Here is a 25021-nt window from a genome sequence, read left to right on the forward strand (position 1 = left end):
CATTTTACATTTTCAGTCAATCCCACACACGAGTGTGAATCATTCTGGCAAAACGTAGCATAAATCAGGGATAATGATCCTCAGCTCACCACCCTTCAGAATTAACCTGCATAGTTTTTAGTGTGGTTTTCAAGCCATTAAACTGCCACAGCTGTCCGTCATTGCACGATAACCTGATAAATCACACCAGGCCTGAACCGAACACAGTTTTATCCTTGCAGCCAGTTGACAGCTCTCAGCGTAGCCGCTATTCAGCCGCCATCATGGCAGATTGACTCCAAGTGATTTGTCACAGACTAAATGCAAAGACTCTAAAATAGTAAAAGAGCGCAAGATGCCTCCCCTGTTGCACTGCCAACATTTGCTGTCCACACATATTTGGATGCTTTATCATCATGCCTGGCTGTCTAGTGGTCCTCCACACCTGTTTATCATGTCAGGAAATAATCTGGCTCAATGTGAAACTTTGCAAGGAGTAAAATGCTAATCACAGTCTTAGAAGTAGCTTTCCTTGTGCAGCCCAGCGGAGTGCATCAAAGTGAACAGGTGGTGGGTTGGCAGCAGGTTGTAAAAAGTGTCTTACAGAGTCATTTCAACCAAGAGGTTTTTTTAAACCTCATTTGCTTTTAAGTGACACTAACTTTAAAAAAAAAAAATGAAATATCACGTACTTCCCCTTACAAGCAAGTTTACAGGAAATAAAATACACCATTTTGACACAAAGGGTTTTGCTGCTTCAGCCGTACGTGGTCTGGTGTGACCACTAGCTTTTGGTGGCTCATGTTAAACATTACAACATTAACAACATATTGCTGTTCAGCCGAGTCTGTGAAGAGAGGGTAGAGCCCAACATGTCAGCAGACGCCTCAAAATAAAGCTGAAACTATTTCTATCCATGCAGATAATACTGAGGCTTTAGTGGGAAAAATGAGACCCACAAAACATCATTTAATTGATCATTTGGGTGCTTTCAGTCTGCTGGCTTTAATATGAAAATGAATAAGGAATAGAAAAACTAATTAATTGTCCTCGTGGAGACACTGAACGTGCTCAGCTGATTGAGAATTTTCCAACATATAGCTCGGTTAATTTCACACGTCCCTGTTTAAAATCTAAACAGCGCGGTAAACCTCTTTCTTCAAGTAACTGTGCCCCACTTCTGTCAGATGATTATGCATTCTATTGAGGATATACTTTTCTTCCAATACCAGGATATAGACTTCTGTGTTTGTTGTGACAGCTGATCAGGGCCTGGCTGCAAGTCTAGCTAAGGGACCGAGCCTGAGATAAGACACTTACTTCCCAGTGCTGCTTTATCTGTCAATGTAAAACTGGACTGACAGCTGAACTGAAAGTTGAAAGCATTGTTTTCCAGGCGTCATTCACAGATAAAACTTTTATTTATAAAACAATTCCATAAGAATGGGGCATTCACATTCATTGGTATGCTAGCATTAAAGGCATAGTAAAGTTGAGCTGAGAAGGTAAAGACTGTAGTAGTGGTTTGCCTTTTTTTGTAGTACCTCAATATGTACTTTCTGCTATGGCAAACAAAACGTTTTACAAAAATATCAGCTGCATTTATTGCAAATTCCTGCCTCGTTTCTTACCTGTACAGTGTCAAGTATCTATAAGAGAATACAGAAATGTCTCAGAGATAGAAATGATTATATACACAAGACTCAAACAGAAAGAAACATCGGGGTTTAAACATTATTGCTGTTTAAATCGTTCAGTTAAGCAGCCATATCGCAAAAACGCTTTCCAATGCATACTCTGGAAATTACAATCTTCATCGAAGGACGACCAAAATCCAGCAGGCTACATTTAAAATGAAATGGGGAGAAAAAAGAAACGTCAAGCTGCATTGCATTTTTTAATTACTGATGGACCAAATCTTTAGCCAACGGTTCAAGCCTTCACCCAAAAAGTTACTTTGCTAAGATATACATAATCAAACCTATTAATAAATAGAAACAGCATTAATTACATTAAAACCTGTACAGATAAAAAATATTAAAATATATAGGCAAACAGTGTACTTTAGTGCACAAAATACAGCAAAAAGGCTTGGTTAAAAGAGGTCAGCGTCCTTCCTGTTTATTTGGACCGATGTCGTCTCTTCTCAGGAAGTCTGACCACCACCAGAGCTCTCTGGGTGGATCCTATCAGTCTGTCATAGCCTTCACTCAGTGCCTCCTTTCGTCTCATTTTTTACAATAATGCAATTCGGAATAAGCGGTGACCTACATTGTTTGGTTCTCTGAAACCAAACAGAGCTGGATATATTACCAAGCCTGGACACTGGGCCTCTGTTTAAAGCCTGCTGCAGGCAAACTGTGAAGCAACGTGTAGCATGATAAAGACTCAAACTTATTCATCTCAGTATCCCGTGGCTCTACATGCACCGTGGACTTCCCTCCTCTTTAAACTTTTGGGACTGACAGACCAAGGACGCTCTCCCCATTTCCTCTTAGAAAAGGTCAAAAACCAAATAAAAACTGCCAATCAGCGGGAGCCGCAGGGGGAACCGGGATGGAATACGTCACTCAGACGGTGCGCCGGGAGGAGGCAAAGCCCAGAGAGCTGAGGGGACCGCAGGTACGCAGCAGTGCTTGGCAGATTCATTGCAGTCATTATCATTGGGACAGAAATCACCTCGCTTCGCCTCCCTGAGGGGGAGAAACTGGGTCTGTCAGCCAATAAGCCTCCATCAGAGCAGATCATTTACACCTGACTTTTAGCGGGCAGCTTTGTGGCTTGCTAAACTGACTTCTGGGTTGAGGCACAGCTTCACAGCCACCCTGTTAGAGCCCACGGGGTTTCCCCTCTTGATGCAGGGGCTTTGGTCAGCACCTCTCATCTTCATGACCATTAACTTGTGGCCTGGGCTACGGTACAGTTCTGCTCTGTCCACCCAGCCCCCTACGAGGAGGCGGTGTTTCCAGAGTCAGTGGCGCAGCTCTCAGCTGGGTCATAGAAACAGTCTTCATTCACAACAGAAGTCAGACTTTGGACGCTGAACTCTCTCTCCAGCAACGTGTTGAGGTCCACCACCCCTGACGGCGATGCTGCGTCCGTCTGGCTGTCCAGTGACCTGCTATGTGCCTTCATGGTCAACAGTGCGCCCTGGCTCCTCCTGAAACTGCTGGGTTTCCTCTTTACAGCATTGAAGTGTCCTCGCATCAGTTTGGGCTGGGTCTCTGGAGTGTCCCCCATCCCCTCGGGCTGAACGCAGGGCGCCGGCGCACATTTCGACACAGCGTCCTCTGAGAGTTGAAGCTGAAGGAACTGAGCCTCAATGGCGCTAGTTGGGGAGCTGCTGTCTCCACTGTCCCTCCTCGTTCCTCCCTCGCTAAAGCCGTCATCATCCTCATCGCTTAAAATATCAGACTCTTTCACAGAGCTGGAGCGGGGCTGCGAGCTGGAGCCAGGAGTCTGAGACCAGTTCTGCTGGACCGGGAGGATATGCGTGTCAGAGGAGGCACATGGCGGAGGAGCCCCAGAAAAACTGTAGGTTCCACTGCTCAGGCTTCCCTCGTCTGAGTCTGGCCCCAGCTTGGGATTCCCGGCCTGGGCGGCGAGATCTCCAAGCGGCTGCTTACACAACCAGGAAGCCCTGGAGGAACCTGGAATCAAACGTGGAGATGGGGGTCAGAAATGCCACTCTTATCTGAGCACAACACATGCACCATTAGCCCTTCTAGCATTTTATGACCTAAAAGTAAGATATGATCATCTTTAAAGTACATGCATACTTTAGGTTTCACGGTTATTTTAAAGCCAAATGTCCTTAAAGGTTAAACACCAGTCAGCAAGAATCAGTCCATGTTTTTATAGAAAACTTTCCCAGGAAGCAGCAAGTTTCCACAAAATAAATGCTCATAAATCTTTAACTGACAGAAATATCTCCTCCAAAAAAAAGGGGAACAGTTTTTGGTTTTTTTTTAGAAGAATGCTTCTGAACGCTCACCTAGCCTCGCAGAGGAGGGCAGGGCGCTGCGCAGGGGGGCCAGGCGCTCCTTGCCGCCCCTCTCCAGCGTGCCCTCGCTCCTCATGTTCCTCCTCACGTTCTCCCTGAGGATGGAGCGGATCACCTTGATGACGCTGACCTTGCTCTCCGGCACGCTGAGGAGGACACAGCACAGGCAACGTGGAAACATGAGCACAGGGTCTGCTGAACTTGATTTCAGACGCTAAATATAGATTAAGGTGATTGGTGAGAGAGGTCCGCCGTGTCCCCGGCGAAGCGCGTGATTTAATTCATTAGGAGTGATCCAAATTTCACAGTGTGTAATGAGAATTACCAATTCGGTCACAGGCTTCACTCTCACCACCATCCCCGTGTACTTTATACTGTTAAATGCTAAAATGACAGCAAACATTAGGATCCATGGGAAGAAATGCCAAGCCTATAGCTATAGCCCTAATAACTCTTCTATGGGGGCTATAATGAAAACAAAAATGGCTTTATTATATTATTTAATTACGTATGAATGTATAATCATACCTAAAAGGGGCAAAAGGAAAACTTTTATATGTTCTAGTGGTTATGTTTTGGTACAAGCATTATAAATCATCATATGAGAGAACTGTGGACAGATCAGCTGAGCTCCTTCCCCAATTCACAGTGTTTATCTTAAGGCCAGCTAACCATCAGTATCATCAGCTAAAAAGGGAAAAAGCACATTGTTTTATTTATGCTCCAGTAGAACTGAAAAAAGAGGTAATATTTCATAGAATAGCCTCATTCTAATGAAATAAAAAAAAGACTGATGAGACCACACTTGTATGTACCGTTTTCCTGTGCTTTGAGAGATTATTAGGGGCATTATGAGCACGCTCACTTTGGGTTTACCTCTAAATAAAGTGCAGCAGATAATCTGACTAAACTGTTGGCTTGTTTACGACCTGTCTGACCACCTGACTGCTTGCATTTCTTGCCCTGTTGAACTTCATTGCAGCGATGATGCCGTGTTACGACACCTCATCACCAGTAGTAATGGTGGCCAAAACTAAAACAATAAGACTGAAGTTGTAATAAACTGTAATTATCCTTTAAAAGTGCCCTAGTTCTGGTATGTGTATGGGATTCAGGAATTTTGTCCTTTTTGCTGCTCCCTGTCAGGCGTCACCAGAGCGTATCACCTGTTTTCCACTGCCCATCCCGGCATGGATATTTGATTTTCATGATCTGCATATTTGACTCGGAACAGGCTTTTGACGCTGGAGGCTCTTCCTGGAGCAGCCTTCCCCATTTATCCAGGTTTGAGACCGGCAATTAGTGCATCCCCAAGGACTTGGACATGTGGAGAGGAGGAGCTGGGGATCTAACCGCTAACCCTGTGATCAATAGAAGACCTGCTCTACCTCCTGAGCGGCCCCGCTATGGAATCCACGAATGCATGCCACAATTACTCATCACTGATTCCACCATAAAGTTTAATCTCTGACCTGCTACACAGCTGGAAGACGGTCTCCGGCCTGCCTTCCACTTCAGACCTGGAGTGAATCAGCTCCCAGATGCAGCTGCTTTCTGTGCCTGTTACAGGGAGGGTGAGGAAATAAAGGAGAGGCTTTTAATCACAGTCCAAATATGGTTTATGGTTTCAGAAGGCGATGGGGAGGGAGGGAGGGAGGGGGGGTGGGAGCTGAAGATGTGCATGTGTGGGCGAGGAGAATAAGCTTAGGGGTGCGTGTGGGCAAACATGAAGGGGGAGAAAGAACAAAAAGATTTAGTGGCTGTACTTTGTGAGTGATTTAGTGGGGATAATGTGGCAGTGTGCCGGCCTCTTACCTGCGGTATTTCCCAATCTGACCTGCAGCGCAGAGAGCGGGATGAGCCAGCGGAACTTAAACGGGTCCAAATCTCCGTGAGAAAGTGCTGAGCGAGAGTTGGCCTGGTCGTCACGGAGAGGAGGCCACGTCGGGGAGAAGAGGAAAAAAATTAGACATTTCACACCCAGCGCACCGTTTGTGGCATGTGAGAGTAAATGAGTGAAACAGACAACACTTACCATCTTCTTCTTCAGCTTGTTGTTTTCCCTGTAGACCAATATCACCGCTTTCTTGAACACTGGCGAGAGAGATAGAGAGAGAACACATCAGCGTCTTAGTTTTGACTGCGACTGCCTCTTGGGGAAAGCTGACTGAAGGAGTGCAACCCACAGAAGCATTTTATTAGATGCCAGCTTGAAGCCTTAAAGCATATATCAGCGCTACAGCTCCGGATATTGAAATCGTGCTACTACAGACACATTCCTGCACGGCTGTACAGCAAACCAAATACGCTTGGTTTGCACTGGTTAAACCTTTAACTGCCACAATCTGTGGATCGTCTTCTATTTGGACGTTTGTGGCCAAAGTTTGACGTGAATGGCAGTCAAAACATTGCTGGGAGTCCGACAAGGTTCGGGGACGTGAGCAGGAGAACGTGGGACTCGTCGGGACTAGACGCCAATGGCGGCAGGGGCCAGCGTGCAGACTCACCAAACACGGTCATCTCTGGGTCTTTTCTCATGCGGCCCAGCGATGGATGCGGGTTGAGCCAGACCACTGAGGAATGCATGAGAAACTCTCCCATAGAGATCTCTGTGACCTGAGAGAGACACGCAGGAGAGGGTTGTGAAGAGAGCAGGAGCAGAGGGAGAAGAACAACGAGCCAGACTTTTGGCTTTTCACTGCTGTGAGAGATACATACTAACCTATGTCTATGACTGGAGCTCCACAGACTAGTGTTTGTACATGGGATGAAAGCAAACGAAGTAAATCTGGATCTGGTTTTTAGCTGAGCGCTGTTATATTCATTGCAAACATACAGTACCATAGAGAACATTATTTAGCCTTCACTTTGAATATTAATGTTACCAACTAAATATTCCATCACTTTGTAAATGTATTCAGTCCCTAGAGGCAACGCACAGAAGACGGCGTAAACAACATAAGCTAAACAGCTCCACTCTGATGTGCTGACAGTTAACTGGACTGAAGCGTTTTTTTAAAGCGGGACAAGTATTTGCTGTGTGACATCACTGTCACCAAGGCAACTTCCGACTACACGCACTATGCTTCCCGATTCGGACACATGTATGCACCTCTTTATCGTGGCCACTCTGCTCGGCAACTAGCTGATCAAACACGGAGCCGTAATCCTCGTAGATCTTCTGCATCTCGTTGATGTGGCTGGCCACCTTCTCCATGGCTTTCAGAGCCTCTGCAGGACGAGAACAGAATGAAGTGTTTGTGCTTTGCATTGCAGTGGCAGTAGCAGATTTCATTTACTCAGTGTGTGTGTGTGTATTTTGTATGGGAAAAATGCCTGTTCTTACATGGCGACATCTGTCACTTACTGTTCCAGTGCATGATGGCATGACAACATGACAAGTGTGAACAAAGTCTATATTTTTAGCGCACTCTCCCCACGTACGTGCATGTGCATGTGTGTTTTTAAGTGCACATGCACTCCTCTTCCTACCGGTGAGGTGGTAGTGCTCCTCGCTGTCGGCATCGGTGAGGGAGACCAGCTCCCGGAGCAGCAGGGGGTACTTGAGCACCCTCTGCACCGGCTTAATCAGGTAGGACTCCAGGGTGGATGAGTGCTGCTTGGTGGGGTTCCTTGCATCCAGGAATTCCTTGAAGGCCTGATCCGTCTTAGCTGAGAAACACACACATACTCAGTGAATGAATATGAATCTTTCTGCCGTGTGCAGTCTTTGTTTTAGTTTTTTTCCTGGTCTACTCTGCTGGTCTCGTGCATACGTAGTGAGAGAGATGTGCAGCTGCACTGTAGGTTAAAGTGAGATTGTGCAGCCCAGTGCAGAATGATGGTGCAATAAGCTGTCTCCAGCAGGGGGTAGTGTAGGCTTCTACTCAACCTACCATGGCCACTGCAGTGCTGAAGTGTAAACGTGCATCCATTAAACTCAGCATGTCACCTTTCAGTATCAAAAAACTGAAGGCAAGACTTTCAAAAAGCAGAACTGTGTTAAGTTACTAAAATACTACAGCCGTCTTAGTCACAACGTGCTGAAAATGATCGAGTCGGGACTCATCACTTTACGCTGAAGCCAAAAGCGTAGTGTGAACTGGCAGGTATAATACAGAATGAGCCTTCTGTAAAGGTGGTGACATTTTCCCCGAGCAGTATGCTTCCACGGCGCTTACTGAGGGGGGCCATTAAAGTATTAATTATAGCACTCCCAGCCACAGACAGGCAGCAGCATCGACACCTCCCAGAGTAATTGGCAGGCAATTAACGAGTCGACAAATAAACAGAGAAACTAAGGCAACCCAGGGCCCTTGGCATGATGGGAAGGGGAGGGGGGTAATGAAGATGGCAGAAACGGGCATATAATTACTTAAAGGGTTGACAAACTCCCACAGATTTCTTTTCCCAGTCCTTGGATCAGCTGGTTGTGGCCAGACTGTAACTGGGTGCTCTGTATCACGCTGAGCCAACTATATACTCAGTGCAACTATCGCCGTGTTACACTTCCATCCTTATGTGTGCTGTGCAATTATTTTGCTACGTGTTGCTCTAATATTAGTTTGCGCGCACCGACTGTAATACTTCAACCAAAGCTTTTAATGGCGGGGTGCAAAGAATAGGCTGTCTGAACCCTGCAAGTAGACGACTTTGAATCTGGCATCTTTTCCCTTTGCTCGAGCATTTGGAGCCAGTTTGCGCCGACTTGGCACTGCCCACGGACTAAAGGACTTAAGAATAATCACTATGCCAAGATGTGTCTGAGGAGGACAGTCAGTAATTTTTGACCATACGAACCATAAGTAAATAACAAAGCCCTATATATTCATATTTTGTACAATATTATTACAAAAAATAACTATTTGAGGGTGATAGAAGGGTGTGATTGGGTATTGGGCCCACCCTTCTGTTTCCATGTGGATCACAGTTTTAGGGTGTTTTAACAGCGCATCTATAAAAGTTATACGAGGGTTTTCCTCAAAGGATTGGAGCAAAATGTCTTTTTATAGCCTGATGGTGCCATAATGTATCATTAAACATCATTTTCATCATTTTTCAAAATATTCAACGCTGCAGAACGCCGCACCAACGCTGCTTTGATGACCATGTTTACCCCATTTTATTCTCCTCGAGGTATTCTGACCCATCAGAGACTTTTCTCAGTGTTTTTCTCCTGATCCTATTAAACATCCATCCTGTGTCTTACTTTGAGGAATATCCCACGCAATTCTAGTAATGGGGCAGATTTAAGCCGCACAAGGGGGCAATTTGCCCACCCCGTCCTCCCATGTCGGCAAAGAAGCCAATCCTCTTACATTTCTCTCAGTGCTGGGCAGCGTTCCCAAATAGTGGCAGAAAGGCCGGCGTCTTAGCGGGCATGAATCAACTTTAAATTTTTTACTCTGTCACATGCTGAGAGGGACGCGAGGAATTATTAGGGCTCTCAGGTTGTCGCCGTCGCATATCTGCTGTCAGCGGACAAGGTTATCCAAAGTCTGCGTACGAGGAAATGTGTTTGTTTTAACTCCATCTGCTTGTGAAACAGCTGATGCCTTTCAATGTTTAGAAACCGTAGATCACAAGATTAAAGGTGGAGGATCTCCCAACTGTATTTTCTGTGTGTCTGTGCATGATGTTGGAGATGGAGCAGGGTTCGCAGTACCACTGGGGGGAGCATCGCTCACCTCACTTTCATCTGCTGTCTCACTCTGGGACATTTGCTTTTGTACATAATGGATTTGTTTCCCAAGAGAGGGGGGCACACCTTCAGCAGCGAGTGCCGTTAGGTGTCTCTGATGCAACATAGGTGCAAGGAAGCTGAGTTCAGCAGGGGTGCGGGACATTTTGGACTAGCACGTGTCTGCAGATGCATTTTTCATACGCCGCTTCTCAAGTGTATTTCGGCCATGGTGCGTTTAGGTGCGTGTCGTACCTCTCTCCAGGACCTTCTGGACCTTGATGTGGTTGGCACAGAAGCCGCTGTAGAGCTTGAAGTGGTCAGCATAGTAGAGGAACGAACCCCCAAGAGAAAACAGCAGCTTCTGTAAAACAGAGGAACCAGGTGTCACACAGACGCCACACAAAGCCAAACTGAGTACAGAAGGGAGGTGACGATGAAAGAGTGGGAACATGTGAAGTCGTGACCGGACAACTCTGTCCTCTCTCCCTCTCTCGGGAGTCCATTCCTCTCCCTCTCACCTAACCCTCTGGAGCACACTGGCTTTCAGCAGCTCGCAATCCAACCAGTGAACCGCCGCCTCGATCAATAGACCCCACACCTTGTCATGTCAAGCCTATAAATCAGCCGGCGATGCTCCTGTCACACCACCTCAATTATTCATAAACCTCAAGATCTCGACCATCATGCCTAGCTTTTGGAATAGCTGCTAAAATCACCTGGTAGGAGAATAATGCTGTACTCGCACACATGGTATCTACACTGATCCTTTGCACATTTAATCAATAATGTGATACGTTACCGTGTGAGCATCTCACCTTGAACTGAGAGGGGGTCTCCAGGGTGCTGAAGTCAGGCGAGGAGGCGATCCTCTCCTCCAGGGTCTGCAGGAAGACCCTCTGGAAGTCCAACATCTCCGGCAGGCTGCCAAACAGACTCTCCATCTGAGGAGGAGAACAGTGGAAGGAGGATAATAGTCAGAAAGAGGCGAGGAAGGGAGATGCAGCACGGAATTGCGGGGAGGTGATAGAGACGGATGTGTGAGAGGAAAATGGCAGAGAACGGAGTGGGAGGGGGAGAAGGGAGAGAGTGGAGGAATATGAGGCTACAAGAAAAAAAAAGATAGCTTGTAATTCATAACAGTCAGTCAGACAGGCACCCTGGAGTGTTATAAAACCTCCACTCTGATGGCTCCATCTCTGACAAAGGCACTTAGGGACAAGCTACGGCCCTGCCACAGCACACACACACAAACTTCTACTGTCTCACACACCCCCTCCGACACACACAGTCAACACTTCCCTTCATTAAAAGCTGTTCGGGGGCTAACATGCCCTCGTCCATTTTGTGCCTGGACACGTCCTGCTGTCCCATAATGGCCTTTTAATGTGCCCCAGCGCTCAGCGGCCTATCGACTAGTGTGTCTTGAGAGAGGCGTCCTGTGTTTGAGGTCACGCCTGCACACGTTCATGTCATTTGCGTGCTGCAGCTAAAGCTGTATGTTGACACAGGAACATGATGCACGTGATTTGAAATGGAGAGAACACAGCTTTCTCAATGAAAAAGGTGCTCTGACATCAGCGGACAGCTATCCTGTGGTGTGTGGATCTGAGGTGAATGCTTTAAGGGTGGGTTTGCTCTTAAGCTAGCTTTTATTAGCGTGTCCCTGAGGGACGCTAGAAGGTCAGTGTAGGGGAATGCTAATTTGTCCTGCAGCCAGTCACAGTGGTAACGAGAGAGATATGGCTTAGCAGAGTTCATCGACATCACCTCTGGGTAATAAACACTCAATGAATTCGACGCCCTGTGCAGCCTCGACACCTCCCAGGACACGCCTCTGGATGCTACACCTCTCATCGTGTTTACCATACCTCACTATAACACACACACACACACACACACACACACGCTCGCCACCCACCTCGTCCAGTGTGAGGAAGGTTTCGTTCTGCAGGGGTTTCAGGTAGATCTCGAACAAACAGGCCAGGTCCTGTGCACAAAGAATACACAAGGTCAGTGACGTGGGATCCCCCCCCCCCACTACTTTAATGTGGCTGTAGCTTGTCTTGGTATCATTGGGGATATTCTCATTAGGTTGATTTATGAGCTTCCTCCTCCTCGCCCCCTCCCCAAGCAGTTGCTAGCGGTGCATGGATACGGGTGAGCAGGCCTGCATCAAGGCACTCTGGGAAGACAATCTCCTCCCTCAATTACAAACCAACGGCAAGTTGAAGGAGAGGGGTGCACGGGGAAAGGGACTTAATGAAAAACGAGGAGATGAAGAAGAAAGGGGGGGAAATGCCGGCAATGACGAGTGTTGCAGAGTCAAGACGATCACGAATGCGACTCTTTAATGTGCGTCAGGGAGGGAAAAGGTCGTATCGGAAAACACGAGGGCAGCAAAATGATTGGGCGGGAGGAAGATAAATGGGACGAGACAGGAGGAGGAGGGAAGGAGGAGCTCGAAGTGCGACACAGGAAACGGCTTCTTTTTCAGTTCCTCTGTTTTTTTTTTATTAAGCATAATACCTCATATCAAAAGCCTGGCTCTAAACCCATCTACCAGCACCACTAAGACTCACTTATCAACATGTTAATTTTTCAAAAAACCAGCTGGTACAAACAACATCTGGCCATTTTACAGGGGTCACGTGCTAGATTATTTCTTTGCTGCGAGCAGTGACTTCCTGTAGTTGTAACTGCTCCGTTCCAAGAAACAAATAAGGAAATAAATAAGCTGTGAAACCACAGCTAGTCACTGTTCTTACGCTGTACTTTTTGTAGATGCAACATGCTAATTAATGAGCTTAAGAGGTGCTGAAAGGCAGTTTTTGTCACCTCAGGCGATCCGTTTCCCCATTTCCAGTCTTTATGCTAAGATAAGCTATCTGACTGCTGGCTCCTGCTATATATTTACCATACAGACGTGACACTGGTATCAATCTGCTCATGCAACTTTCAACAAAAAAGCAAAAAAACATGTTTTCAAAAATGTTAAATTTGTTCATGAAGGACTCGGCAGCTAGCAGGAATATTGCCTATTAGTGCACATGCTGACGTGCAGCAGTTCAGCCAGGAGTTAGTTTCAAAAGATATCATGGTTCTTTTTTTGTCTTGGCGAAAAAGAAAACTATAGAATTTTATAACCAGGGAGTAAAAAATGGGCTAGAGGAACCAATTTCTAAATCTTTAGAAAGCACAAGAACGTGTTTAATCAAATATTCATGCTAGCTTCTTATGAGCTATTTTAATGTGACGGCAGTCAAAGCTTTGTGGCCTCACCTTCACGTAGGACTTCTCCGTGTCCACCAGCTCCTGGATGACCTTGCGTAACCTCTCAGTGGCACTCATATGTTTGGGGCAAGGTCTGAGCAGGGTGGCCTCTCCCGCGGCGCCCCCCGCCTGCCTCGCCGGAGGCTCCTTTGCGTCGTCCATCAAGCCCCCGGGGCCCGAGGCCGTCCCCTCCTGGAAGGACTGGTAGAGCGTGCACACCGTGTCCACACTCTGTAGGGGGTGACAAAGAGAAAGGGTTGTGTTTAGGTTCGGCAGCTCTGGGATTATAACAGCCAGCTGGATAAAATGAGGATCACATTTGTTAGAAGTGAGTGTACTGAGCACGCGCACACACACACACACACACACACACACACACAGACACACACACAGTATGTATGTTCACAGAAACATATTCTCAAGGATTTATTCAAATGAAAAAGTCATTTACCTCCCTCATTTAACTATTCACCACTAATGATTTCAGCTCTATAGCTGTATAAAATAATGATGTATATAATTCCACACTGTACATGGTCAGCCATTCCCCTGGGTATACTGAGCGCGTTATTGAGATTTAGTTATGCACTCTATGCTAATTGGCTTTGCATCAAAGACTTTACAGTGCATCTGAAAGACTAACTGGATATCCCAGATAGCGGTATAGCACATCACATTATTCTTCCAAATTCATAATGGACAGTTATGCAGCTTTGTGTCACATCAATTCAAGAGAGTGCGACATGCCAGGAGGTCCTAAGTTGGCATGTATTAGTTTGTATTAGCGGGAGAGCGGGGGGAGGGGGCGAGAGGCATCTCACTTTATACCTCTGCTCATTCACAAAACGTAGAATTTCCTGCAGCCTGCTTTGTACCTCTTTGAGAGGTGAGACCCCCGCGAAGAACTCAGCGTCATACCATTTACAGACGGAAACAGATAATCCGCATTGCTTTGCGCTGGACTGGATTGCCTGGGGTAGGGAAATTAACATCAGCCATAGGCACCACACTGTGAAGTCTTGCCTGTGGCGGGTAAGATTTTGGAGCCTGTGAGCAACTGTGGCAGAAAATGAACCATTATCAGCCTCTCTGTTCTATTCCCAGGAACATAAAAAGAAGCAGTGAGGGAAGAACCTCTCCCATCTCTGTATTACACCGTGGTTGCCTCTGCATAGTATAAGCTTTTCAAACACTACAGTAAATGTCTGTACACTCAATCAGAAACAATCCTAATTTCTTACCTGACAAGCTACTGAAGCACAGCACTTCATCAACTGCACCAAGCTTCGCTAGAAAGTAGCCAAGCCATCAATTATGATGTGATTCCTGTGCTAAAAACAGCCTCATGATGACCAGCCCTACTTATACCAAGTGAATGACATGATGTAGCATTATAATCTGAGGCCAGTCACTAGAATCAGCAGAGGATGATAAGTGCCAGTAATAGCAGGTTCCAATCCGCTGCACAGCAACACGGCACGCTGGCCAAGACGCCGAGCGTAGCAGCTGCTCAGCACTCCTCGCCTTCCTGTGCGTGCGTGTGTGTATCGCATGAGCAAGCATTTAAGCGCAGCTCCCTGCGACGACTGTACAGCAACACACACGGATCGATACACCCTTCATTCTGACACCGCAGGCATCGATATGCACACGTACACATTTCTCAAGCAGTGTGTGGAAGCTTGTCTGAGGGATTCTGGTGTGAGACCCCCCCCCCCTCCTCCCATCCATCCACTCCCAGGGAGCCCACAGACAATCAGGTCTTCCATTAATAAGCCCGCGACTCATCAGCCAGCTCATTATAGCTCGGTCACTCCAGAGACGGCCCTCCAATGCTTCAGTATAGACGTGTGGGGCTGACAGACTGTGAGGAGAGAAAAGGAAGACAGAAGGCGAAAATGCTTCTCTGTGTCCTCTATGTAAGTCTGGGCTGAGCCCCTTTCAAGTGATCCACCGCCCACAGCTGCACTCCACTCGAGAGCTCTTTGAATGTGGGATGATAATTATGAAGGGACTTAATGTCTCCCTCTGCGCTGGTGGAGGGACCAGTGTCCTGATTGGAGAGCGCAAGACACACACACGCACAGAGCAAATGGACGTACCTGTGCATGTAAACACACAGCAACTTTGTTTGACGCACTTTGAGCTTAACGCTAACATCGGCATGCTCGCAATGACAGCACTAATACGCTGGTGTTTAGCAGATATAACGTTTGATCATTTTCAAGTTCAGTGTGTTAGCATGTTAGCATTCACCAATTAGCACTTATCACAAAATAACATGAAATGCTGACCTGATGAAAGAGAAAAATTCAGGGGATGATCAGAGTTATTACGATTCATCCTGAGGGGGACATGAATGTCTGACCAATCCTGCCTTGTCCTCAATATGCTTATGATTGATCTAAAGGCTTATCTATTATAAAAGTGCTGCTTTCTCTGGTTGAAGCACGCAATCTATTTTTGATAACAACCATCCACTTCTCAATCAGAGAGAATTCATATGGAACCTATGAATATCACTCTCTGTCCCATTAAAGAAGACAACACTGATGATGCAGCCACTCACAGCCCCAGTCAGCCTTCATTCACTGGTACACACTCTGGGAAGGCTCCATATTGTGGCAGGCGGGCGGACAGGGGGAGACTGCCAGAGGGAAACTCAGAGGTTGAAGGATATCAGAGCGACATATTCATCAAATAGCCCACTGGTAGCTCCAGACAGGGGAGAGCAGCCTTGTGGAGACAGATAACAGTCATATCTGCTGTGTATTTCGACTACAGGCGCCCAGAGCAAAAGGGAGGCCTGCTGGGGTCTTTAGAAACGCGTGTGTGTGTGTGTGTGTGTGTGTGTGTGTGTGTGTGTGTGTGCGTGCCCGCCGCCACTCAAACGCTTAATTCTCATCACAGCCACACACTGAAAGGCTGTAGGCTCAGGTTTGTCTCGCACACACACAGACGAGATGACGGAGGAGCCCACAGAGCTGGGGGGAAAAAAAACAAGCACACGCTTGATTGGACACTCGGGAACGTGCGCACACGCAAACACTTTTACCTCTCACACAGCTTCCTAACTAACTAAGATTTTCATCAACGGCAAATGGCAGACACCTGCATTGGAGCATGACAAGAGGAGCTGGGCAGAAAGCTGGAGAGAAGAGAAGAGGAGGGGGAGGGACAAACACACTGTCATGACTCAGGAGTTTCAGGAGCGATTCCCTCACAACAACCCCACCAACGCAGCCTGACAGCTAGCCCAAATAACCAATTAAGAGCCGAGGATGGGAGCCAGCAGAGGCGGGAGAAAAGCCCGAGAGCGCCAGGGAAGACGAGCGGATGCGACAGAGCTGCTGTGGATTCCTATTCAGGTTTTGCGGGCTGACGGCTGACAGCTGACAGCTCTGGATCATGTTTCTACCTCTCCTCGACGTGTCTGCATTTTAGCCAATTTAGAAAAGAGGTCTTTGTCGACCTGCAGGTAAAAAAAAAGAAGAAGAAAAGGAAGTGAGAGGCTGTTGAGTCATTTTGCCTCCATCTACTCACTCTCCTTCTGACATGATCCAGCAGTATTTCTTTTCATTTTCAGCCAGCTGCCGTACGCACGTGTGCACGATGTCCACTTCATAGATCGGCGAGAGGTCAAAGCAAAGGGTTTCATTACAAAATGCCTCCTTCAAGTCAAGCAGAAATCTCTATCTTTAAAAATCCAGTCATATTCACATGGTGAGCTGATTACAGAAATTAACATGGCACATGAATTATACCTATACAGCATATCAACATTAGTCCACTCACTTTGAGGATCAATGATACTTGACAACTCTCTTTTAATGAGGAGCCCTCAAGTGTATCAAATATTACAACAATAAGTTTCCTCCCAGTCCTCTGCTCACCATGAAGAGCAGTCTGTAGAGCAGCCTCCATGCTGCCGTGGCCTGTCGCTGGGTCCTCCGGGCCAGCGAGCAGCCCTTCCTACGCAGTCTGCCTCCCCTGGACGCCGGCATGAGGGCTCCACAAACGTTTTGCGGTTATGCAACTTGACCGAACCGGAGAAAACACCCCTGACGGAGCTGAACAGCTGGCTTGACCGTCTCGTAGATGTCTATCTTCTCGCTCACATTTTCATCTGATGGCCGGTCAGTCCCCTCTTCAACTTTTTTCACCCTCCTCCTCCTCCATCCCCGGTCTCTCATTAGTGTCCCCTGCCGCCCGGCTCTCTGCTAGGCCCGGGTCAGGAGCCTCACTCTTGAGTACACCTATGCCTCTGAGGCGGAGGGGGCTTTGATGGGGATCGAGCCATTGATCCTGCGTCCTGCCGTTCTGTGAGCGTAGGCAGAGAAAAAGTGCTTGCTGCCGGCTTGTTTTGCATATCAATCAGCAGAGGACGGCGTGGCCACTTGGCTTGTGCAAATAGAGGGGAGTTCTTCCGCTGGCAACTATTTCCTCTCTCACTGTCTGTCTCTTTCCATCAGCGCTGGCCTTCCTACATCTCTACCTTCACATCCTGCCATCAGTCCTACTTCCCTCTGTCCATTTGCATCCAGATATCCCCATTCCTCCTTCCTCTTCCTCTCGTTCTTCCCCTTCTTTTCGGCTCCACGTGACCTCGGTGTAATTTCCAGAGAGCTGAATGGAGAGGCCGGGGGCTGTATCAGTGTCCAGTCTCTCAATAGCAGCAGTACAATGCAGACTGTTCTGGCTTGTTACCTCCACACACAGAGGAATGGCTGACTCAAAAATGGGAGGCTCTGAGCTGATGGGGGTAACAGGGCAGGAATGTTAACTATGGCCTCGCACAAGAATGAAACGTGGCGTGTATCGCTGATTGCACAGGGTGCTTTCACAGGAAATAAACAGATCAAGGCTCGGCCCATGAAGAAGTAACTCATTCTACAAACTGGTTTGATTAGAGTAGCCGATTAATTGAAGTGAGAATGACGAGCTTGGCGAAGGTACTTTCTTTTCTGGCATCCTATAAGACGACAAAATAGTGTCATGGTGTGTGTCTTCATCATCTTTGCATCTTGATGCAATGTATGACACAAATGGACATCTGAGCCCACTTTCAGACAGCCGCTTCTCGAAGGCATCTGTGATGTTGCACAACCAATCAAGCAAAGATAAGCTCCAACGCCACCTGCTTGTCCACACAACAGGCCAATCGCAGTGCAGAGCGGGCACGGTGGAGGTTCCAGACGCTGTTAGCTGAGGCCCCCGTGCTCATGATCCTCACTGTTGGCTGTAATCACATGCACTCACCATTGTTGGCACATGTAAACACTGAACATTATTCGGTCTCATTAGTGACATGGTCCAATACTTGTTTTTTTCCCGAATGCTGGGCGTAAATACTCACACGACAAACGCAGCTCAGCCCTGTCAGACCGGGAGGTTGCAAGATAAACACTAAAGACTGTCTCCATCCCCCTTTAACGCTCCAATGGAGTCATTATGTACAGAGCTCAGTCTGCTTTGCAGATGAAACACCGCTCAAATCAAAGGAGAAGCCTTGTGCTTCACCAGCGGAGAGGCCCCATCTTCGCTGAAATAAACAAACATGGGGAGGGAGAGGATAAAGAAGAGGGGATGAAGTACAGGCATGTCCCTGGGGCTGGCTTTACCCATCTTTCACATGAAACAGCCTTGTCATGACAGAGAGAGACAGAGAGAGAGGGGAGGCCCGGTGGCCGGCAGGAAGGCCAATGATTCATTTGCCATGTTAGTGGGCTATAGTGCCACGATGCCATCTCCCTTTCAAAGCTCAATAAAAGAAGACGCACGCTCATAAATCAAACAGAGTAGAGGGGAGGAGAGAGGAAGATGAGAGGGAGGGCTGGTCCCGTCGCGCTCCACTCAAGCCCATTTACGCCTTTTATTATTCATCCTAAACAAATATTATTCCGCCAAGTCTCGGAGGACTTTGGGAGAGGAGTGTGTTTTAATAATGAAGCCAGCTTCAGATTAAAGCACCCATTCTACTGAGTCCCCTAGGCTATTCAGATCCACTCCACTGCATGACTGCCAGTACAAAGGCAAAGCAACGCTAGCACTATGAGCTATTCTTACCCCACCGAGATGCCGAAAACTAAATGAAAGGTTAAGTGGAAATGCTTGTTGCCGACGTTAAACATGGCTTGATGACAAACAGGTCTGAGGAATAACTAATGGCAATGCCTGGGCCGTCCGCGGCCCCCTTCCTGACCTGGACAATGCTCAGTCTGGGTGATTCAGAAGCAACCAAGACACCCTGGGCTATCCACGCCATACAGCTGCCAAAGACGACATGATACTAACAGATAATAGACCCTGTAGGCCCACAAGGTGACCGTTTGAGAGTGAATACACGCCCATAAAGACTCTAACTGCTAGTCAAGCCAATACAATTAATTCTAATAGAGCCCATACTGCTGAGATAACATCATGGACAGCAATAAAGGCAGGAGACGCAGAGCGAAACGTAACACCATGACCTTTGGACCTGCTTCCATCTGCCTACACGATAAATCTTCAAAGCGGTATGTTGTTGAATTAAAGATCAGCGGGAATGGGTTGAGTAGAGAGGGCTTCTGGGACAAACAGGTAGGAAAGAGTCCATGCATGCTAGCACTTGCACAAAGTACAACTGAGGCTGATAGATGTATTTTGTATGTGTTTGGTCATAAATCGGAGTACTGGACAAGTTAAAAGAGCTGATGATAGCACTAAATGAAATCCTCAAAGTGATTAGGTTTCTCCCTCTGGGAGCCATGGATATGAGGACCAAATTTCATGGCAATTCATTCCATAGTTTTTGATGGACCAACCGACTGACATTGTCATCCCTGAAGCCACAGCATTAGCATGGCTGAAAATGTAACAAATAATTCATATACGCTGCACACTATATAGTAAATGAATTCATGGTTAAGGGCTCTTTAAAATTAAGGCTTAAATGCTAATAAAATGCAAATGAAAGGCGCATTAATCTCTGAGTGTAAAACTAGTCCAGACTTGCATTCGAGGAGCTATTTTTACCAAATGCACACAGAAGGCTGCAGGAGTTTGTGTGAAAGTTTGCAGCTTAAGTACGAGGACTCATAGTATCAGTCACCTCATTAAACCTCTCACAAGCAAGGAGCACATCAGCCCATAGTTACCGGTTGTTTGTCTCCTTTGACGCCTCTCTGGCAGGACAGGCAGGCAGCCATGTCCTGAGCCAGGCAGGCCAGCTTGTCTCTGAGGAGCCGTCCCAAACTGAGCAGCACAGAGCCCAGGAACAGGTCCTTCTCGTCTGCCTCACATCTGGATCGCCAGAACCAGCACATGGCCAGGAGGGAGCACAGGACCTGGGCGGGCGACCGATCCCACATAAAGAGCTGGATTAAGGTGGTGAGGTCGAGGCAACGCCGAGGATCTTCATCGTTCACCGTTGGGGCTACAATGGGTATGACCACTGCCATGTCTGCACCAGCCACCCCTGGCGTGGTCATTCCAGCCAGATCAGGGTCATGTTGGATCCGGGTCCCCGTTGGTCCCACCGTCACTACTTCCTTCTAAGAATTTATCTCCAGCTCTGTTTTTCCAACTTGTTTACAGTGGAGTGGACTGACAAGAGCAGGCTAGCGTTAACTGCGCTGACAGCAGTAAGCCCAGATTATTAGCCTGCTCACGGCCAGATGGCGGCTGATGGGCTTAGTCATAATACACACACTCGCCACACACACACACACCCCTCCCTAAATTCCCCGCTACCCCCTTCCCCAACTCCCATCCCGCAGACAGACACGCATGGCAGTCGGGTAAAGCAGAATCTGTAAAGTTTGGGAAGGGGATGGTTGTAGCTCCGAGGAAGACGGGATCATGTTTGAAGAAGATGATGCAACCTAATATCCGCAGGCATCTACAGTATCTTTTTGAAGTCTAGAGTCTGTGATGAGAGAGGAGAATCGAAACCAAATTATTCAACTTTCTGTTCGTCACACAGTTCTCAAAAAGTGTTAAAAACACCTCTCACACTCCTCTCATCCACTGAGACAAGTAAAAAAAGTACGACTGCGACCACAAGAAAGGAGGAAGAGGCGACACCACAAACGTTGTTGCTAATGTATATTTCTTACTCTAATTTAGAGGAAAAGCATAATACCATGACGACGTAAAATCAAGCGGATGAAGCCAAATGCTGACAGAGGAGGGCAGTCACAGCCCTCAACAGAGTCCATTCAAACGCTCTTACTGAAATGTCTCGTCTGGACAAAAGCAAAGAGGCTTAATGTCTCTATCCAGTTCAGTACAAGACATGACTGGCTACTATACAATGTGGGAAATATATGCCTGCCATTTATAGAATAAAAAATAAAATCCCAGAGCCTAACATCTTCAGCCGTCTGGATTTGTCCAACCAACAGTCCCAAAGACAAGCTGAAACCTGCCAAATTTGGAATCTTCAAACAAAACTAACCTCACACGGTAAATCAACTATCAGAAAATGTCATATTTAATAATCTGTCAGTAACCTAATTGACTAATCATTTCAGCTGTCATGAAACATTTGTAAGTGGTTCCATCAAAGCGGGCCGGTAACAAATGATTATTTTCATTATTGGTTAATCAATCTTTTCTTGATCATTCGAATCATTTATTCTATAAAATGTAAAAACAAGAAAACAGAACACCAGCACTCAGATAATTAGTCTTCACCTAGAAGCCATCATCAGTGTCATCTGACTTTACTATCATAGCAGACCAAGACAGCCAGCAAATAAACTCCAAATATTCTACACTTAGAGGCTGGAACTAGTGACGTTTTGGCCTTTTGCTTTGAAAAACAATTATTCACGAATCAAACAGAATTTCCCATCAATCAGCTGGTTAATCAACTAACCATTCCAGCTCTACATTAAAGCAGTGGATGAAGAGATTTTGTACTTATCAATACGTCCCAGTATGTGTGTGTGTGTGTGTGTGTGTTCCCTTCAGTGGACTGGTGTCATGCGGTGAAACCAGACCATGCCAGATTACTTCCCACGTCCTTCCATCTGTCTGTGGGGATCGCCTGGAACGCTATGGACGCGTGTGCATTCACATGGATGTGTTGATGACCCGCCTGCCAACAAATCCCCATCAAGCCTCCACTCAGGCCTTTCAGTGGCTAAACTCGCAGCGATCAGGTGAGCCGTGAGCAAAATGGATGCGGCCACTCTGGTTTTGCCTCTACGCATCCTCACGACTGCCTTACATCCCTTCACCGGCGCGATGCATGTCAGATGAATTGCATTTGAGGTGGGAGTCGCCCACGACCAATTCACTTATCTCCTGCAATCGATCGGTTAAGCTCATAATGCTACCACAACACTGCATCAAACCAATTGCTACGACGCTCTGTAGCCAAATGTATCATTTAGGAGCTCGCAGCCACTGGAAACACAGTCAGTATCACAAAGGTAAACAGCATTGTTTGCCTTGCAACAACCCACACAAACACACACAGATCTCTCTCGTGTAATAAGCGTTTACCAATTAATCAAAGGCAGTCAGTCTAGTGAGGTGGCTGATTACAAGGTGTGAAAAAGGGCTTGAAATTAGTCCTTCCCTTCCATTCATCTCTATTGATTCCCAGAGCGCCGTGTGCACGCACGTGTGCACCTATATGCTGATACATGGCTGATTTTCTACCCGGTGACTCGATCTCTCTCCCCCCACCCCAGAAAACAAACCGATGGCCGTGCGGTTATTTAACTCTGCTCTCCGCAACAGCAAAAATCAGATTTACCAGCACCAACATCTCACCCTGTGTGTGCATGGTTTTTTAATTGCCTTCACAGTGGCTGACTCTGCCTGATCTCAGAACGTTTCCCCCCTTTTATGCCTCAAATGTGCCATGTATGCAGCGACACAAGCACGCACGTTCACAAGCCTCCCTCTCTCCCTCACACACATACACACACACACCTATCTTCCATTCTTCCATTCGTTCCTCGGCGAAAGACAAACGGCAGGGAGCTGAGCATCAGCAGCAGTGGTGCAGTGCGGTGGGACTGACTCATGTCGCCGGGCAAACAAAAAGAGAGCCGAACGGAGCCGGAATAGAGAGAGGAGAAAAGGGCAAGTCGTCATGTCTAATCCACCTCCCGGCTGACCTCGGGTCAAACACTGCACGGCATCTTCTGACACGGGCCATTAGAATAAAGCCACGTCGGCCACTGCAATTAGCGATGATTTCTGGATATTTAGCCTGGATTCCCTATCAATGAATCATTATCATGAGCACAACATGACTGCCCATTGCCTTTTTAATGCAGCCCATATTACATAATGAGCAGGTTTGTGCCAAGCGCACACTCGCATTGTTGTCAACAGCGACGTGGCTCGAAATGCTGCAAAAATATTAACTGAACGGTGCAGGAGAGAAGGCGAATACGCACGAGCGCGTGCACACGTCCGCTCTCAGGCTTCCAGCCATGTCTGCATCATTAACACATGACTTCTTCGTGACGACCACACACACACTCATCACGGCGCTCCATAAAGACAAGCGCACACACACTCTCCCGCATTACATTACCACAGCGCTGAGGCGTAATTCACAACGGGACGGGCTCCTGCTCAGTTTAATGACTTCAGTAAAGTAGGTTTACATATCAAAAAACCTGACCGGATATTGAACAACAGATGGGACAAAAAAAGGGGCGCAATCTGCCGTAAATCATGAGGGACCACCGTTTGGCATATTTACAGAGGAGAGATTTCTCCACAACCGACTTGAGAGGAAATCAGGAGTTGTATTAATTGCAGGGACCTTTTATTGTGGCCACAACTCAAGGCAGAAACAAGCACCAGGAACATGTCACAAGCAAGAAGATGTCAACATATTCACTATATGTGAACTACTGTAGCTCTTAGGAGAATAATAGATGTGTGTGTTTGAGTGAAGTTGAGGATGACAGGAGCATATTAGACAACGGTTTCTTCTGAGAGGTTTGGCTTTGCCCCCAAGCATGAATGTTTTCATGTGTGTGTGCGTGTGTGTGTGTGTGTGTGTGTGTGTAGGAGGCAGAGGGAGTGTGACACAACCTCTCCTCTCAGTCTGCATGACAGTAATAAGCTGTGTTTATACCCGTGGCTATGATGGAGTATCCTAATTATGGTAATGCTAAGGATTGGTGCCAGTCTGGTTTCTGACAGCCCCACAGCTGCCACTGCGAGTGGGCACAAACGCACATGCACACTTGACAACGTGCACAGTTTTATTCACACAAACAAACACTGAAGGAGAGAGGGGTACCGAGTGTGGATGTCTACGAGCCAACAGAAATCGGCACACACACTCTTGCAACGCCTACCTTGCTGTGCTGAACTGGCCTGTGTGTGCAGAGGGAGAGACCATTCTCCTGTCCTACACACAGGGACTCCTCGCCGTCAGCTACAGTGCACACATCTGGAGAGAGAGAGAAAGAGAAGGGGAACAGTTTTGGCATTAGGGTTCATGTGGTTCCTCTGAGTGTGTGTGTGGTAGTGTTTTATGCTCACACCACCCATCACGGCATGTGCACTATCGTGGTTTTTGCACATCCTTCTGCTGACCATAAAACACAAACAATGCTGGCTGGTTACAGTCTAAAAAAAATCATGGGCGCCCGCCAGTCGCACAGAACTTAAATATGTCTCCGATCTAAAAATGGCAATGGCATTCAGTCGTCCCAAAAAAGAAGGAAAAAAAAAACACTTGGCACTCCTAATTAAAGACTCTGTTATCTTTTTCCCTGTTTGACTTTTTTGCAGATGAAGTTCACTGCTGGTTTCCTTGAAAATCCCACCTAATAAAATGTACATTTATATGAAACCGCCCTAACAGCAATGGCATTATCAGATTAAGCGAGTGCAGATTTTGGCTACTTCTCATGTAATTCAAGGTCCTGGAGGACAAACTCTCTCTGAGCTGGCACATGAAAAAGACTTTATTCCTGATTGTAGCCTGGGAGGCAGGCCAACGTGACAGCAGGAAACAAAAGAAAACTTCTGGACCTCCTGTGGAGCTAAACTTCTCCTTCTTCAACTGACAATCATTGTCAATCAGATGTCAGCAGCGCTACAAAAGACATCTCGTCATT

At 47.0% G+C, this 25021-nt stretch overlaps 1 protein-coding gene across 5 annotated transcripts in view; it reads right to left on the minus strand.

Annotated features, from left to right (window-relative positions):
* Positions 1-1377: 1377 nt before the first annotated feature.
* tiam2a (TIAM Rac1 associated GEF 2a) overlaps positions 1378-25021 on the minus strand; it is a 90219-nt gene continuing 66575 nt past the window's right edge. For all 5 annotated transcript variants that reach the window (XM_041953141.1, XM_041953139.1, XM_041953140.1 and 2 more), the window contains 13 exons: positions 24254-24348; positions 12945-13166; positions 11584-11652; positions 10481-10606; positions 9918-10026; positions 7475-7654; positions 7095-7213; positions 6490-6598; positions 6018-6076; positions 5798-5900; positions 5455-5542; positions 3974-4128; positions 1378-3629 (listed from right to left, as the gene is read on the minus strand). In XM_041953141.1, coding sequence (XP_041809075.1) covers positions 2926-3629; positions 3974-4128; positions 5455-5542; positions 5798-5900; positions 6018-6076; positions 6490-6598; positions 7095-7213; positions 7475-7654; positions 9918-10026; positions 10481-10606; positions 11584-11652; positions 12945-13166; positions 24254-24348 — 2138 coding nt within the window. In that variant the 3' untranslated portion in view covers positions 1378-2925. The remainder of the gene's footprint in view (positions 3630-3973; positions 4129-5454; positions 5543-5797; positions 5901-6017; positions 6077-6489; positions 6599-7094; positions 7214-7474; positions 7655-9917; positions 10027-10480; positions 10607-11583; positions 11653-12944; positions 13167-24253; positions 24349-25021) is intronic.

Source organism: Chelmon rostratus, chromosome 15 (assembly GCF_017976325.1).
Source record: "Chelmon rostratus isolate fCheRos1 chromosome 15, fCheRos1.pri, whole genome shotgun sequence".
Taxonomy (NCBI): Eukaryota; Metazoa; Chordata; class Actinopteri; order Chaetodontiformes; family Chaetodontidae; genus Chelmon; species Chelmon rostratus.